Consider the following 18,147-nt stretch of genomic DNA (forward strand, 5'->3'; position numbering starts at 1 on the left):
TTCGAGACAGGCCTTCTACTTCTCTCACTCATTAACATTGTTGTGGTAGTTGTTAGTGTAGTTATTTCCCTAACAGCATTCACCACTCTGTGGTGAGCTTCAAGTTGTGAGCTGATCCTTCCGGGCGGCCCTTCCAGCCCTTAACTCTATTGTCTCTGGGCCTTATTACAATAATGTCTCTAATTTTTCTTAAACCCCATAGATGAGTGAGACTATGTTGTGTCTATCTCTCTCCCTCTGACTTATTTTATTCAACATAATAGATTCCATGTACATCTACGTATAGGAAAATTTTATGACTTCATCTCTCTTGATGGCTTAATAATATTCTGTTGTAGATATGTACCACAGTTTCTTTAGCCATTCATCTTTTGGAGGGCATCTTGGTTGTTTCCAGAGACTGGCTTTCTGATATTTAGAGCTGACTTTGGTTGGCTAATATTTATCCATCTACATCTGGAAAACAGCAACATCAAAAAGGTCTTTGCTCTAGTGAGGAATAAACAGCCTGACATTCAGCACTACTCCAGACTACACAGGCTACACAGTTCATAAAAGCAGGACCTCAAAATATACCGAAATGTTTCCAGCCTTCCTAGAATGAATCTCATTGAAAACATGTGAAAATTTTCAACACCCGGGGCCGGAGAGATAGCACAACGGCGTTTGCTTTGCAAGCAGCTGACCCAGGATCTAAGGTGGTTGGTTCGAATCCCAGCATCCCATATGGTCCCCCGTGCCTGCCAGGAGCTATTTCTGAGCAGACAGCCAGGAGTAACCCCTGAACACCGCAGGGTGTGGCCCAAAAACCAAAAAAAAATTTTTTTTCAACACCCAAAAAGGTAAAAATCCAAATATGTTGCATCCAGATCAGGAAAATATGATAATTACAGGATCAATCAGTAGGAACCAAACATAACTGATATACAGAGGTTAGAATCAGATAGCAAGACATTGAAGTTTTATAACTCCGTGTTTTAAGATATATTCCATATGTTCAAAAGTTTATGAACATGGAGATAGAAGAATAACAAAACTTAATTTGTAGAGATGAAAAGCTACAATATTTAAAATGAAAAAATATTACTAGATATATAAGATGAACAACAATTAGTGCAGAAGAGAGAAAGTAACTGGAAAGCATAGCAATAGAAGAAAAACAGTTTGAGTATTTAGATTTGGAAAGTCTATTGTACTAAAAACTTGTACTGGGAAATAACTTATTGCCAAATCATTAATGTCAAGTTTCACTAGCAGCCCAGAGAACAAAGGAGGGGTGATATGGGATGCATGCTGGGAACAGGGGTGAAGGGAGGACAACATTGGGGGTGGGAATGCCCCTGATTTAATGTCACTATGTACCTGAAATACTACTGTGAATGAATGATTTGTAATCCACTTTGGTCAAAATAAAATTTATTAATATTAAAAAAAAAACAGAAAAGAAGTTTAATCCAGAGTAAGAAGAAAGAAAATAACAAATAATAAAAAACAGAAGAATAGTAGAAAAAAAAATCAGTGAAACCAAAGACTAGTTCTTTTTTGGGGGGGAAGGAGAGCATACCCAGCAGTGCTCAGGATTTACTCCTGGCTCTGTGCTCAGACATCACTCATGGCAGGCTTAGGGGACCATATGGGATGCTGGGAATCGGACTCGGGTCTGTATGTGGTCAGCCACCTGCAAGGCAAATAAATGCCTTATCACTGTGCTATCTCTGGCCCCAAAAACTGATCCTGTAATCAATAAAATTAATCTCAAGCCAGACTAGTTATGAGAGGTGACATTATTATAGTTCAACAGATATTAAAATAAATAAGGTACTATTGTTAACTTTATGACAATGAAAAATTTAGATTTTTCCCTTTTTGAGGAGATGATTTGGTGCCATACCTAGTTCTGCCTAGGGACTGTTGATGGCTTGGTGGCTCTAGGGACTATACATATTGCTAAAACTCAAAACATGCCATTAGCAGGCCCTTCATCTTAACCCCTTTACTATTCGGACCCTCAATAATCAAATTTTTTAGGAAATGCAAATTACTAAAGCAGATTTTTTAAAAAATTGTTAACCTTATGAGTACTTTGTTTAAAAATTAAATTTGAGGTTAGAAATCATGGACAGAGGGAAGCCCAGATTGCTTTAGTGTTTAATTCTCTCAGCATATCAGGAATATTTTCATTCTAATTCTACTACAATGTAATTATTCTAAAATTTTAAATTTAAAACCCCAATTTAAAACCATGATTGCAGACCAAAGATATTACAAGAGAAAAACTTACATATAGATTAATGTAGAAAAACATAGATATAAAATGATCAATAATATTTTGGCAAATTCATTTTATTAGAAGCATGATTTTGATCATGGTAATTCATCATGACCAAGCTGAATTTGATCTAGAGTAGGAGGACTGAGTTAGCACTTATAAATTAATTACTCCCAGCAATTCACCATACTAAACTAAAAAAAAAAATGAGAAAAAGATACCATATTCATTCCTGAGTTTTGTTTTTTTTGTTGTTGTTGTTTTTCATTTTTGTTTAGTTTTTTTGCTTTTTGGCCCATACCCGGTGACCCTCAGGGGTTACTTCTGGCTATGTGCTCAAAAAACACTCCTGGCTCGGGGGACCAGGGATTGAATCAAGGTTTGTCCTGGATCGGCCATGTGCAAGGCAAATAAATGCCCTAATGCTGTGCTCTCGCTCCAGCCCCCATTCCTGTTTCTTAAATAAATTTCAGTGAACCTGAGGGACATGAGACTTAAATTAGGACAACTAAGAAAATATTTTGTTGTTTATTTTATTTTGTTTGGGGGCCATGCCCAACAGTGTTTTAGGGTTACTCTAGGCTCTGCATTCAGAAATTACTCCTTTTTTGTTTGTTTTGTTTTTGTTGGGGGCCATAGCCCACAGTGCTCAGCTCTGCACTTGGAAATTACTCCTGGCAGGCTTGGGGACCATGTGGGATACTGGGGATTGAATCTGGGTTGACCGTGCAAGGCAAAAATCCTACCTGCTATGCTATCACTCTGGGCCCTCAGAAATTACTCTTGGCTGGGCGTGGGCACCATATAGAATGCCATGGATTGAACCTAGGTTGACCACATGCAAGGCAAATTCCCTACCAGCTGTACTCTCTTACCCCCAACTAAGAACATTTTTTACCTAGGAAATTGAGCCAAACACAGCAGTCAATGTTCACGTTATGCTCCTAGCTTATACTAGGGCGTCAGTTACACTGTTAAGGTGTTCAGTGGCGGGGTTACAAAGAAAATTCTGCATCTGCATAATATTTTAGGATTAAGTTGCTGTATTCTTTTTTCTTTAAGATCTGTAACTAGAAAAGGATATTCACTTTCAACACTTAATATTTAGATATTTAGAATTCTAGTTAATACATTCCAATAATTAAAAAAGTAAAGAAAAAGACATTTTCATTGGAAAGATAAACCTTTTCTTATTCACATATTAAATAGTCATCTATTCTGGAAATTTAATGAAATTTGCCCCAAAATAGTACTAAAAATAATAAGATCAATCAAATGAAGAATATGAAATAATATGTAAAACTAAATTTATTTCTCTATTGGTATGAGCATTCAGAAATAGTGACTTGTAAAATATCATTTACATACATTGAGATGATCTGATGAAAATATGAAAAGCTTCTGTAATGAAAACCAAAAAATGTCAAATTTCTGTTTCAAGCATACATTTATGAAACAATTAGTATCCCTTTTTGAATTAATAATTTTCTGGTTTAGCTTGAAAACTCTGTTACACTGTACTTCTCAAATTTCTAGTAGTTATCCTTTTCCTTGTGTGAAAAGTCCCCGTTATTGATTTCATTGCTAGTTCTTAATAAAATGTATGAAATTTTGTTATCAATATTAGATCTTCTTACAGGTTAAGTGGGATTCTCTCCTTCACTTGAAAAGTAAAGTAACAAGTTAGCCTTAAGAGGCTATGGGATCTGATCTTAAAATATTCTTTGTAGTTCTTATTATCAATAGGTAATGTTTTATACTTAAATGGAAGCACTTATAGTAGCAGTTTTATGGTTCAATTAAAAATTGCGATTTGTTTTGATTTTAAAGGAAATGTTGGGTGAACTCTTCACTCCTGTAGAAACACCCGAAGCACCAAACAGGGGATTCTTTAAAGGCTTATTTGGAGGTGGTGCACAATCTCTTGATAGAGAAGAACTATGTAAGTTGATTTATTTAATTTGGATAATACAATGATAAAAGAACCATTCTGAGTCATAGAATTTTACATGTGTAAATTATCCTCACTTTTTATTTCTTGTCACTACGTTTAATGTACGCATGTTTTTGCATTACATAAAAGCATTTTTTATCATCTAATTTGGCTTGGAGAATATTTTTCTCAAAGAACCAAAATGAATTAGCTTCAAGGAACTTTATATGATGTCAATTTTAAAATTTCAGTAGTTTTATTACTCTGTAATGTAATTATTTTTATTTTTATTTTGTGATTGCTTTTATATGAGACGTCAACTTTGGGAAATAGTTTCTTTAAAGTCTTAAGTTGTTTATTTTTTCATATAAATCTTTTCTAGAACTATTCTTACTGTATTAGAAGGTTTTTAAAATTGAAAAATTAAATTCATTTGCTGCCTTTCCCATAAATGGTAAAATTAGTAACTGTTCTTGAATAAAATGGTAAATATGATTCTATTTAAGATATGAAATATCCATCCTTGAATATATTTTAATTTTTGTATTTTACTAAAACATTTTAGAATTTTCACATCTTATTGACTAGAAAAATTGTAAGAATATGTAACAGTGCTATTAGTTCAATTTCAGTTTAAGTACTTACCTGGGTGATTGGTCCATGATTTAGATTCATTTTGGATTAAATTTTAAAGTAAATACTGTTCTTCAAGTCATGGGGGGACTGATACTTTGTAAATCTTCTTATTAAACTTAATTGATAGTAATATAGGGTTCAAAAATTTGTTTAATATTTGCACCTCAAAGAACTACTTATGTGGTAAGAATAACGTCCACTTGGAAAGATGGGAATTAGAGAGTTCACCTGGGCAGTCTGAAGCCACTTTTACAAGCGTTTGCTAATCTATAGAAAGCAAAGCTGATAAACTGCATGATGGCTCATAGTAAAGTAGGCCTCTAGAAATGGAACTGTTGAGAACCCTGAACAATAGTTCCTCTTCTTTCTAAGAACCCCAAGGCAATAGCTTAAAAATAATGATGAACTAAAAATAAATTAGCTCTCACAGGTTTCTGAGATTGAACTGAAATCTAAAGTTCAGAAATCAATCAGCTAACCATTTTACAGAGTCCTAGAATCTCCAGTACATGCAGATATGCTCAAAATATCTTGAATACAATATTTTTAGTATGCCCAATCTATTCTTCAAACAAAAGATGCTATTTAGACATACAAAGTGTAACACATGACATTACACTAAAATGAATTTGAACATATACTTAAGTTGGAAGGAAATTTTTTTTTTAATTTTGGACTACACCAGAGAGTGCTTGCTTGTAAGGGCTTAATTTTGGCTCTGTGCTCAGAGATCACACCTCAAGAAGTGGAGTAAGTGTGTTACCAGGAATCAAACCCAGGTTGGCTACATGTAAAACAAGTGTTCTATCTCTCTGACCCAGAGGGAAAACAAATACAGTTGTTTTTTTAGTCATACCCAGTAATGCTCAGGGTTTAACTCTTGACTCTGTGCTCAGGGATTACTCCTACAGGTTTCAGAGGAATATATATAGATTACCACAGATTGAACCTAGGTCGTCTACATGTAAGGCAAGCCCTACCTGTTGTACTGTTGCTCTGGCCCCAGAATTCAAAATAAATTGTCAGACATTATCAGAAATCATGATTTGTAAAATAGTATATATACATAAATGTGATTAATATAACACTTATAAATTGAGATGCAAATTCTTATGTGTGTCCACACACATAAACAACATGATAAAAATCACAGATCCAGTGGGGTTTAAAGGTACATGGGTTTGAGATCATTAGCAGCTCATCATTTTCTTAGAGTACTTGTTGGCAGTGAAAATTAAGACAAGTACATGTTATAGTTTCCTGGAAGACATCTGCAGAAAGGTAGTACATTAGTTTTGGTGGAACAGCAAGAAAATAATTGCCTTCCATAAGAAGGCAATGTAGGAGGAAGCGCAAGAATAGGAGACAGGTGGGACATAAGTGATGGTACATTTGACTTAAATATAAACTGTTTGTAGTTAATTTTATAATAGTTTTGAGTTTTGGGATTTGTTTTCTTTGTTTTAGACTTTAATTTTGGAATTTACTGTTTGCAAAATAGATTTTCTTTTTTAGGGGCATGCTAATCTTCTCTGTATCATTTCAATTTTAGTATATGTGCTGCCGAAGCGAGCACAATAGATTTATTTTTTTTAAGATTTGAAAAGGTACAATTAAATTGATTTATCTCTGGTAAAATTGAACAAGAAAACAAAAGCTAAGCACAAGTCACCATCAGGAGTGATAAAAGGATCTCACTAAAGAACCTGCTGCCATTAGAAAAGAAATAGTAAAGAAATGTCATAACTACAGTAAACTTGAAAATATGGATGAAATAAATTCTAAAAATATATAACTGATCAAAATGACAAAGGAGATATAAAATCTGAATGGTTGTTAGATGTTAGAAGCTGCCATTCAAAGCCTACCCATAAGCAAACAGTTAGTTTAAATTGGGTGTTATTAGATGTGTACTAATAAATTTATTAGGGGAAAAACTCTTCTTTTACACATATTCTCTAGAAAATAAAGAGGTAGATCATACAAGCTGTGTACCAAAAATGAATAAAGTATGAGAAATGAAAACTGCAAATATCACATGATTATAGTTACAAATGGTATGCTACTAGAGTTAGTCCATCAATGTATGTTTCAGATGCTATGCAAAGACCAAGTTTGAGCCTGTCAAGGATTCAAAACTGGTTTAGCAGTAAAAAAGAAAAAAAAATCACTACATTTAAAACAGATTTAAGGAGAAAAGTAAATTGATTTTTTTCAAAAAATGCAAGAAAAAAATTAAAATTCAGTATTTAGTGGCCAGAGAGATAGCACAGAGATAGGGTGTTTGCCTTACACGCAGCCAACACTGAAAGAACTCCAGTTCGAATCATGGCATCCATATGGTCCTAGTGCCTGCCAGAAGCGATTTCTGAGCGCAAAGCCAGGCATAACCCCTGAGCACACTGCTGGGTAAGGCCCCAAAATTAAAAACAAACAAAAAAAATATCAGTAGTCATTCATTATATGATTCCTAGGAGATAAATTGTGGCTACAGAGTGTTATATAGGATTTAACTGCTAAAATTTTAAGGTTAGATTACATTTAGTAAAGAACAAGAAAAAAATACTGTTATCCCCTTCCAGTGAGGCATAGAAATGTGTGTCTGTTTCTACAAATGTTCAGAATACTGATTGAAAGTCCTCAAGAATGAGGGAAAAAAAGGAAAGATGGAACATTATTCAGTGGTACAATAATACAAAAGAGAAAACGAAACTTTTTTTTGGCAAAAAAATTACTATACTGATATATTTAGAAAACCAAAAAGTAACTATAGTTAAACAAACAAACAAAAAAAGCCTGTGTAGTATATTTGCTTGCTATCACTGCAGTATAAAGTAACTTTATTAATTACAACAAAGCAAAGTTTAATAAATTAGTAGTAGTATTCATTTTCTCCGTCTGCTGTAACACATTGTCACAAACTTAATGACTTGAAGCAGGACTGTCTCCTGTTCGGAGTTTGGCATCAGAATGATTCACTAGTGCTGTTAAAATTAGGTTCAATCAAAGATCAACAATAATAATGGATGTTAATAATAGAAGGTATGAAAATATTAAATAAATATTTGGCCTCTTTCTCAAAATATCTCACTGTAGGGGCAAGGGATAGGGGTCAAAAGTCGAGTATGCCTCATATATGTAAGGCTCTGGGTTTGATACCACCCACACTGCAAAAAATAAAAATAGAGCACTATTTTTTTCTTCAATTTAGGCACTATGATTTACAAAGTTGTCAACACTAGAATCTCAGGCATGTAGTTCATTTCCTTAACAAGTGCATTTTTAATCTTATTGCAATTTGAGTCCCATGCTTGACTTGTATTGGCTCTAATGATTTCAGAATACCTTCCTCTATGTCATTGATATGTTCCAATGTCCCTAATTCTTGCTTCTATATTACCCCTCCAGATTCCCTGCTCCATTTCTCTTCTTCCCTGCTCTTCCCATCTCATAATCTTGCACTAAAGGTTTTCCTACCTTGATAACTTTCATTTCCCTTCTGTTACTGTGTATATAACACAGATGAATGGAAACATCTGGTATTTTATCTTCTGACTAATCTTATCACATTATTAGTTTTGTATAGTCAACAACAGACTTCTGAAACTGAAGATAAAGGGTTAGTATAAATGATAGGCTGGGACATAGTTTATACAGTCGAGTCACTGAAAGATAGTAAATATGTATCACATTATTTTACATGCGTGTATAATCATAAATAGATATGCATATAATATGTGAGTATTGACAGGTATTTAATAAAATCTTTATCAAAATCTGTTCTAAAATAAATGGAAATTAAAAGGCTCTCACCCATTTTGTATTAACATTACATCATTTAACTTATACTTAACATTATTCTGGACACAGGATAGTTAAAGAAAGGAAATGAAAGATATAAATTGAAAATGGGAAAAGTGAAACTCTTTAGTCATATCTAACAGTTGGTTGTAAAATCTTACAAAGAAAAATGATGAGCTAATGAATCAGTTCAACAAGACCATAGAATGCAAACTCAATCAAATGCATTTCTATATACTAGCAACGAATAGCCAAAGAATATCATTTATAATAACATCAAAAAGTAATTAAGAATTTTTAATAAAAGAAATATATAGCATATCCTAAAACTTGAAAATACCATTTGAGAAATGCATAAAATCTAAATAAAAGAATCAGCAACCCATATTTATGGATTATGAGATATTGCATCATCATTGTCTAATTGATCTGTATATTCAGTACAGTCGCTTCCAAAAATTTAGCTGCTTTTTTTTTTCAAAAACAAGAAACAATAACTATATCTAAGAAATGACTGCTTCTAAGACTCATGTAGTAGTAATGCAAGGGATCCAGAATACACGTGCGCGCACACACACACACATCCCTTTTAAAAATAAAAGCTGGTAAATATACATATTTCAATTTTAAAACACTGTAAATCTGTACTTGGGGTGGTATTGACATAACTACAAATATATAGCCTGATAAAATAGAATCTGAGTCCAAAAGAAGCCCATACATTATACCAAATTAAATTTCAAATGCCAAGGAAACAATGGTGAAAGAATGGTCTTTTCAACAGATGGTATTGGGACAACTGGATATCCAAATGCAAAGGAAATGAAGTTGGACCCCGATTTTAAACCATACACAAAAATTAATTCAAAAGGTGCAAAGGCCTCAATGTAAGAACTTAAATGACAAAAGAAGAAAACACAGATTTTAATCTGTGTAACCTTAAATAAAGTAATGCTTTCTGAGACATGACACACAAGCCACGATCAAATTTTTAAAATGCTTAAATAGGATATTATCAAAATTTAAGATTTTGTGCCTTGAAGAACATTATATAGAAAATGTAAAGAAGGACAAGAAATGTAGCTAGAAGGAAAAAGTTAAAATAATACCTAGGATCATATAAAATACTTAAATTTGTGAAGCTAGAGAAATGGTTTGTAGGGGAAAGTGCTTGCCTTGCATACCCCGACCCAGATTTAATTCCTACACTTTGTATGAACCCCTAAACCCTACCAGGAGTGATCTCTGAGTGTATAGCTAAGAGTAAGCACTGAGCACCACTCGGTATGACATGCCCCCCAAAGAAAGCATACATATATATACTTAGATATATTGATATTTTTATTTTAGATGTATTTATAGGTTACATGTCTGGTATTGACTACTTTGTGAAATACATATGAATTGTTCATATATTTTGAACACTTAATTGTACCTAAAACTCAGTACTAAAATACTAAAACAACTTCAGTCATATAGATTAACAGAAAAAGATGGATTGTCATCTTTTTTTCTTCTGGTTTTTTGGTTTTTTGGGCCACACCCTGTGACGCTCAGGGATTACTCCTGGCTATGCACTCAGACGTCACTCTTGGCTTGGGGGTCCATATGGGACACCAGGGGATCGAACTGCAGTCAGTCCTAGGTTACCGTGTGCAAGGCGAATGCCTTACCCCTTGCACCACCACTTCAGCCCAGATTGTCACCTTTTTAAATGGCCAGTGGAACCATATATCAAAAACATAATAAAACATCACTTTATACTCACTAGTATAGCTTTAATCAAAACAGTATCAAATGTTAGCAGAGATGTGGAAAAATAGGTACTCAGACTTTGCTGGTAAGAATATAAAATGATAAAACTTTATTTAGTAAACACTGGCACTACCTCCAAATGTTAAGCATGATATCGCTATGTAACTCAACCTTTCTTCACTCCTGAATTATACCTAAAAGGATGAAAATGCATTCACCAAAAACCATATATAGCTATTCATTGCACCATTATTATTTATTAGCTAGATAGTAGCTACCCATGACCCAGATTTCCATCAAGTTGACTGTATAGGCTATATGGCATGTATGTGGACAGTGGAAAATCATTGTCATTAGAAGAATAAAGTATGCTGACATGTGCTACCACTTAACCGTAGCTTGAAAACATTTTAAGCGAAAGAGGTCAGATACCAAGGGCTACGTAGCGTTCGAATTCATTTATACAAAAAGCTTAGATTTGTAGAGATAGAGAGCTAATGATGCCAAGGGCTGAGAAGTAACAGCATGGTTTTCTTTAGGGGAGTACAGTTGTTTCTACATCCCTTTTAATAAAGCAAAAGTCACAGAAATTTTTATTTAAAGGCATGTTTCATTATAAGTGAAATACGTTTTCTTAAAGAAGTGAGCACTAAGGGAAGAAGGAAACTGGCATCAGACTTGAATACAATGTTGGACATTTAGAAGAATCTTTGTGTCACATAAGTAGGGTCTGGCTTACAAAGAGAAAGAAAGCAATGAATTACTGGGATCTATGCAGGGGTCTAGTCCTACAGTCCAGCACCAGCCATCCATAAAAGAAGTCCACCCCCTTTAAATAAAATGCCTGATCAGATTGACTGCTGAGTCCATAAAACCCTCCTCATGGTTGGCAGTTAGAAGAGACAATTGGGGAGAATTCCTTGGCAATTGGAGGAGACAGTGGGATAGTCCCAACCTAGCTCTCTCTTCCTCTTTTTCTCTCTGCTGGCCTAGGGGTTTGTCATAGGCCTCAGGGCTTCTCTAATAAATAAGACTGTGAGATTTTTCATAGTCTTGCCTTCAAGGCCCCATGGACTCTAGCAGCTTGGGCCCATATTGAGCAGATCAGCACTGACAATGGAGGATTTTTGTCTAGTTGATAACTGTTAAAATAATTAAGTAAATGGTGGGTTCAGCCTTTCCACAGCTTCTGGAAACTGAAATGGAATTCCAAGTAAGTTTTGTTTTTCTTCTAAGCATAGCCGTATAGGATTTTTCTTAATTAGGAGAAAGTGTGGAGTAAATAAACTTACATATGTATATTTAAATTAAAACTGCCTAATGCCACTTTAAATATTTTAGGATAAGTGATGTTTAGCTTTTTGAGCTCTGAAGAGTAATTTTGATTCTTACTATGACCATCGCATAGAATTATCAGTTCCCTGTTTGCACAAATTCTGCACACGTCTACACTACACTTTTAACAGTGTAGAGTAGAATATTAACTTGCTTTAGCTTGTTTGATAAGGTACCTAAAATTTATCACGCTATCGGATCAAAAAATATAAGCATGTAATTTGCCACCTAATTCATTCCTCCCTCCCATGTTCACATTGAGGAAGTGCAGCTCCCCGGGCTGCAGGGCTGCATGCTCCAGAGGCCCAAAGCTGCCAGGACCCGGTGCCGCAAGGCTTACAGAGGCTGGTGGGGCCCAGCTTTTGGGTGGAGCCTGTTGCCCACCCAGAGAAGCCAACCTGAAACTACCGCCCATCAGGGACTGAGAGAGAGAAGAGAAGAGAAGAAACCAAGTATATGTTTTATTCCTCCTGAGGCCTGCTACCACTGACCAGGGGTTTCAAAGAGGGAGAGACAATTAGATGGAAATTCACAGCCAGAAGTGGCGAGGGGAGGCCAGGGTTCAAAGAAGATATAAAAGCAAATAGTTGCAAAGCAGGCAGCATTTCTCCAATGCTTTATCTCTGGCTCGCAGGGTCCAGCAGGTACTTCTCTGGTTACTATTTTGGGCCCTCTTCTACAATAGTCCAAGTTTTTCTTTCTTTTTTTAATGTTTTTCAAGTTTTTTTTATTTATACTCGTCATGACAAGGGGACATTTCCAGGTTCAACAGTCATTACAACGGGGGTATCCAAGAAGTGTGTGTGTCCAAGGCCAGCTGCATACAAGAGAGGGTTTTGGAACACTGAAATGATCATTCTTTGAGTTCATCTTTATTTTTCAAATTTCTTCAGTTGGAGAATCGGCCTCAGGAAAGGCATCAAGGAGTCTTGCCCAACACATCCCTGGCCCCGGTGGCATTGAAGGTGTGAAGGGAGCCGCTTCTGGAGTTGTTGGCGAGCTAGCTCGAGCCCGGTTGGCCCTTGATGAGCGAGGCCAGAAGCTCAGTGACCTGGAAGAGAGAACGGCGGCAATGCTATCCAGTGCAGACTCATTTTCTAAGCATGCTCATGAGGTATGTCTGTCAGCTAGCTCTCCAAATCCTAGAGGGATGGTCCTTGGAGGTGATTTTCTTCTCCCCATTCTGATTTCTAGCTGATACATAATGTCAGCAGTGTTCTCTTCATGAATGTGTGTTCAAAACAGAAAATACTCAGTTTATACGGATGTAACCTTGGTAGAAATTATAATATGGTATTTGAAAATAAATGAACTTCCAGCTATCTTACAAGCAAATTCTGCAAAACAAGTCACATAGTCAGGGGGGAAAATAAGTAAGGAGATAGATAATTTATTTCAGATCAATAATTTTACTAACAGTATGATATTCTATAAAATAGCCTTCTATCTGCATAGGTAATTAGGAATAATTCACATTTATCTGGATGTCCTGTTGAATTTTTGTTTAGTACTTTTGTTATTAATTTGCAAAAGATGATTGAAGACGTTAAATTGTTTGCCTTGCTTCTGACCTTGGAGTGATCCCTGAGCACAGAGCCAAGTGCTAAGTCCTGAGCACAGCCAGGTGTGGCCCTAAACCAAACATCATATAATTGTAAAATGGGACATCTACCACAAGACCCTATGAAAACCTTATTAATAAAAATTTAAGTGTACAATTTAAAAATAAGTCAAATAAGAATGAAAATCACTGTTAGAGTTGTATTTCTGTGCTGGCCTTTTCTTTTGTTTTTGTTTTTTGGATTACACCCAGCAGTGCTCAGGGGTTACTCCTGGCTTTATGCTCAGAAATCGCTCTCGGAAGGCTCAGGGGACCATATGGGATGCCAGGATTCGAACCACCAACCTTTTGCATACAAGGCAAAAACCTTACCTCCATGCTATCTCTCTGGCCCCTGTGCTGGCCTATTCTTATATCCTTTATACAAATGTAAACTCCTGAGTTTTGCCACCAGAGGGAACCATTATATAGGAATGTTGTCTCAGCAGCTTTTGGGTTTACTAAGGTTTTACACTTTGTGAAGTAACAAGTTTATCTTGAGTCATTTTAAAATTGCCTTTGCATCTGTTCCTCCAGGAATGCAATAACAGGTAATTTTGTGTAAGGTCTTCAAATTCTACCAAATTTTTCTGAAAAAAGAAAATAATTTGCCTCTCTTGTTTTATTAGGTAGATCTAAATAATGAAAAGTAGCAAAAATTTATCTTAAAGTAAGTAACTTTAGGTCTGTCTGTACACCATTTCATACAGAGGAATAGCCAGGTGTGTTTTTGCTGTCAAATAATCTTGATGAGTTAGAAATTCATAACGATGGACTTATATAACTATAGTTATATAAAATTTATCTAATATAATTATAATGTGATGGTTTTATACTAGAAAAATAAAGTACAAGGACTGAAAAGAGAGAGAGCGAGAGCACAATGGGTAGGACACTTGCCTGGCATGCAACCATTTCTGATTCAGTCCCCACAATTGACTCCCCCCAAACCCCACCAGGAGTGATTCTTGAACCTAGGGCCAAGAGTAAAGCACCAATAGATACGCTCCTCCTAAAAACATGGGGAAAGTAGAATACAATTAAAATACAAAAAATTTAAATAAAACAAATATAAATTTAGGAGTTCTAGACTGATCCTCTCATAAATAAGTTAACAATCATACAAGCCTAATAAACTGAATTGATGACCTTCAAGAGAATTCCTATTCTTAGTTTTGGCATGCCTGTCTGACACTCCTTGAGGATGTTTGGGGTTTGTTTTCTTGTCTGAAGAAATCAATTTGTTTATTTTTTATATTTTAGATTTTAATCTATTATAAATTTTTTTAGTCAAAAGTCACTCATGATCATGTTCAAGAATTATAACACCGAGCATTTGTGCAAAAGATTACTAGACCAGAAAAAAGTTTTTTCAGTGCTACAGAGAGGTTCTGAGACCTATTGAGTGACTATTTGTACAAAATCAACCATCTAAGACCTCAGATAGAATGCAGTGAATGACCTTTACTTTAGTCCAGATTTCTTTTTTGACTAATCCTTGTACCCAATAATGAATCACTTAAGTCAGTTTTAGAATATATCATCATGAAATCTTTAGCAATGATACCAATCTGAAACTCACACAGTGTTTCCTTTATGTCACATGTAATTCTTTTTTTTCTTATGTATTTTTATATCCTTATTTAAACACTTTAATTACAGACATGATTGTAGTTGGGTTTCAGTCATATAAAGAACATCCACCTTCACCAGTGCAAATTCCAATCAACAATACGCCAAATCACTCACCTCCCTACTCCCCACCCCTGCCTGTATTTGAGACAGGCTTTCAACTTCCCTCATTAATTCACATTGTTATGATAGATGTCAGTATAGTTATTTCTCTAACTGCACTCACCACTCTTTGTGATGAGCTTTATATTGTGAGCTGGACCTTCCAGACCTCATCTCTATTGTCTCTGAGAATTGTTACAAAAACATCTTTAATTTTTCTTAAAACCCATAGATGAGTGATACTATTCTGTCTTATTTCACTCAGCACAATAGTTTCCATGTCCATCCATGTATAGGAAAATTTCATGACTTCATCTCTCCTGATGGCTACATAGTATTCCATTGTGTATATGTACCACAGTTCCTTTAGCCATTCATCTGTTGAAGGGCATCTTGGTTGTTTCCAGAGTCTGTCTATTGTAAATAGTGCTGCAATGACTATTGGTGTCAGGAAGGGATTTTTGCATTGTATTTTTGTGTTCCTAGGGTATATTCCTAGGAGTGGTATAGCAGGGTCATATGGGAGCTCAATTTCCAGTTTTTTGAGGAATCTTCATATTGTTTTCCATAAGGGCTAAACTAGATGGCATTCCTACCAGAGTGAATGAGAGTTCCTTCCTATTCACATCCCCTCCAGCACCGATTATTCTTGTTCTTTGTGATATGTGCCAGTCTCTGTGGCACATGTAATTCTTGAACCACATTTGAACAGGGAAGACAGCCATCCACTGAGGAAATAATGTTCTGATTTCTTTGGTTAGGCTACCTGAGCCCAAATACCAATTACCTCAGATCACCTCCTTCAAGCCTCCATTTCTTTTGTTTTTGTTTTTGTTTTGGGGGACCATACCTGGCAGTTTTCAGGGATTGCTTCTGGCTCTGTGCCCAGAAGTTATTCCTAGAAGGCTTAGAGAACCATATGGGATACTGGAGATTGAACCTGGGTCAGCTGCATACCAGGTAAATGACTTACCCACTTTGCTTTTGCTCCAACCTCCTTCCTCCTTTTCTTTCTTTACAAAGCTGGGAGAAAGATGTCTTAGGGAATTCTACACAGTGTTCTGAGGGCCTCATGAAATCCTGTAGGCAAGTGGTGTATTTATAGCCCAAGTTCAGAGTAAGTGTTCAGCAACGTGCTGGTGACTGTAATAATTGGCTGAAATTCCCCTGATTATTTAAGCATTATTTTTGTTTCAAATTATGAAAATTTTGCTACTTACAGATTGTTAAATTAGTTCACCAAAAAATAAGTGCTGAATCAGTGTTTATCCATGTAATGTCGGTAAGAAATGTAGGAACTTTGGAGATAAGATCTTAATAGTTAAGGGCTTGTTTCTCCCTCTGTATGTAACATTTCTGACAGCTTTTAAAACAGATTTTGTAGTAGACACTATACAGAAAGTTTGAGACTGATAAAATGTTTTGAAATAATAGAGAAACCAGTTAAATTTGTCCTGGTATTTAAAAAATAAATCATTTTTCATCTTTTCTCCCTTTAGATGATGTTGAAATACAAAGATAAGAAGTGGTACCAGTTCTGACGACCAGAAATCCTAGGAAGTTCAACTTCAGTCCGAGGAAAAAATGTTTTCCTTGTTTATTTCAATTCAGGAAAGTTAACATTAAAGGAGGCTCACCACTGGATACTGTTCTTTCCTAGCACAATCATGCACTGTTTTACCTCAGTCATGTGGCTTTAACTGAGGGGTGTTCATACACTCAAACTGGAGTCAATGGCGTGGACCTGCTGTGAGTTGACAGTTGGAGAACTAAAGCAGGCCACCTGCTACAGAACAAGCAACCAAGGGTGATTAGGAGGACACATGGCAAGACTATTCCTGGATCATTCCTGTACTAAGCTTTTCATATGCCAAAAGATTCTGTGCTGTTGTATCTGCCATCAGTGTTTGACCTCTTTGAGGGAGAGGCAATAAGTCTGAAGTCCTGAAGCTGAAATAGCTCTGTTTGTGTCATAACAGCTGTCCTGGACTTTTCCCTCCCTTAAACTGACTGGTCATCATTAGTGAAAAAGAAACAAACTGATTGTCATTCTACATTTAGATAGATTAAGCTGAACGGTGGGCTTTAAATTATTTAAAAAAAAATCAGCATACACATAGTTCATTTGTGTATGGGCTACTCTCGGATTCTTGTTATTGTACACTTTTGTTTAGTCCATATTTTGTCCAAAGGCACAAGGCAAAACACCACTTTTCATTGAGAAGAAAAGTGCAGAGCATGAATGAATTGCTCTTTGTTCTGGAAGTTTCCATGTAGTGGTAGCAATGTGGAAAGTGGGTATAAAAAAACCTCCATTGTGGTGAGGAGAATTCTTCAGTGTCCCTTGTCCTCATTAATTCAGCTCAAGATGGATTTTGACTCAAACAGTTGCTGGTTCCATTTGTAGAAATGTTGAAATCGGTTGGTTTTATGGGTTTTTTTGGCTTGAATTTTTATAAAATGTTTAACCAATTGTACCTTTGCATTATTTAATTAAAGTTGCTAAAAAATATTTCATTTCAGTAAAATGCTCAGCTCCCTTTTAAAAATGTCCTTTATTCGCTAACACTTCTAGTACACTCAGGTGATGAGCCAATTAAATCTTAGTGTACATGCTGTCGCATGGGAAATGAGTAGCATCTGTTGTCAATAATTATCTATTTAAGAGCCTAGTCTGATAACATACACAATATTTTCTGTAGAAATCTATTGCACATGTCCTTTCAAGGTGTTTTTCTTAAAGCCAAAATAAAAGGAATGTGTGCATTTGGGTAACTAAATTTTTTCTGTATTGGAATTTAATGCTTTTGAGGCCATCAATGGAGAGTGAATGACTGGACACTAGAATAGCATTGCAGAAAGAGGAATCACTTGGTCAGTATGGAAGTAATTAATCTCATAATACAGGCTCATCTGGAATTATTGATCTTAAGGCAACAAGGAGGGGAAAATAGAAGCATTACAATTAATATTAATGAAATTGAAATATTTTCTTCTATCCAAATTTAAAGTTTTATTTTTCATTAAGAGATAATCTGAGTACAAATTGATAGCAGCCATGGTTGTTTTTCTAGTTCATAGAAT

General features: G+C 35.4%; 1 protein-coding gene and 1 non-coding gene across 2 annotated transcripts in view; one reads left to right on the forward strand and one right to left on the reverse strand.

The window, feature by feature from the left end:
* The window catches only part of STXBP5 (syntaxin binding protein 5), a 190,851-nt gene extending 173,034 nt beyond the window's left edge, over positions 1–17,817 (forward strand). The window contains exons 24-26 of the mRNA XM_049789323.1: positions 4,100–4,211; positions 12,623–12,843; positions 16,563–17,817. Coding sequence (XP_049645280.1) covers positions 4,100–4,211; positions 12,623–12,843; positions 16,563–16,604 — 375 coding nt within the window. The 3' untranslated portion in view covers positions 16,605–17,817. The remainder of the gene's footprint in view (positions 1–4,099; positions 4,212–12,622; positions 12,844–16,562) is intronic.
* Positions 6,310–6,414, reverse strand: LOC126031847 (U6 spliceosomal RNA). The gene has a single exon (XR_007503662.1). It is a non-coding gene; the product is annotated as a U6 spliceosomal RNA (small nuclear RNA).
* Positions 17,818–18,147: the final 330 nt, after the last annotated feature.

Source organism: Suncus etruscus, chromosome 15 (genome assembly GCF_024139225.1).
Source record: "Suncus etruscus isolate mSunEtr1 chromosome 15, mSunEtr1.pri.cur, whole genome shotgun sequence".
NCBI classification, from domain to species: Eukaryota; Metazoa; Chordata; class Mammalia; order Eulipotyphla; family Soricidae; genus Suncus; species Suncus etruscus.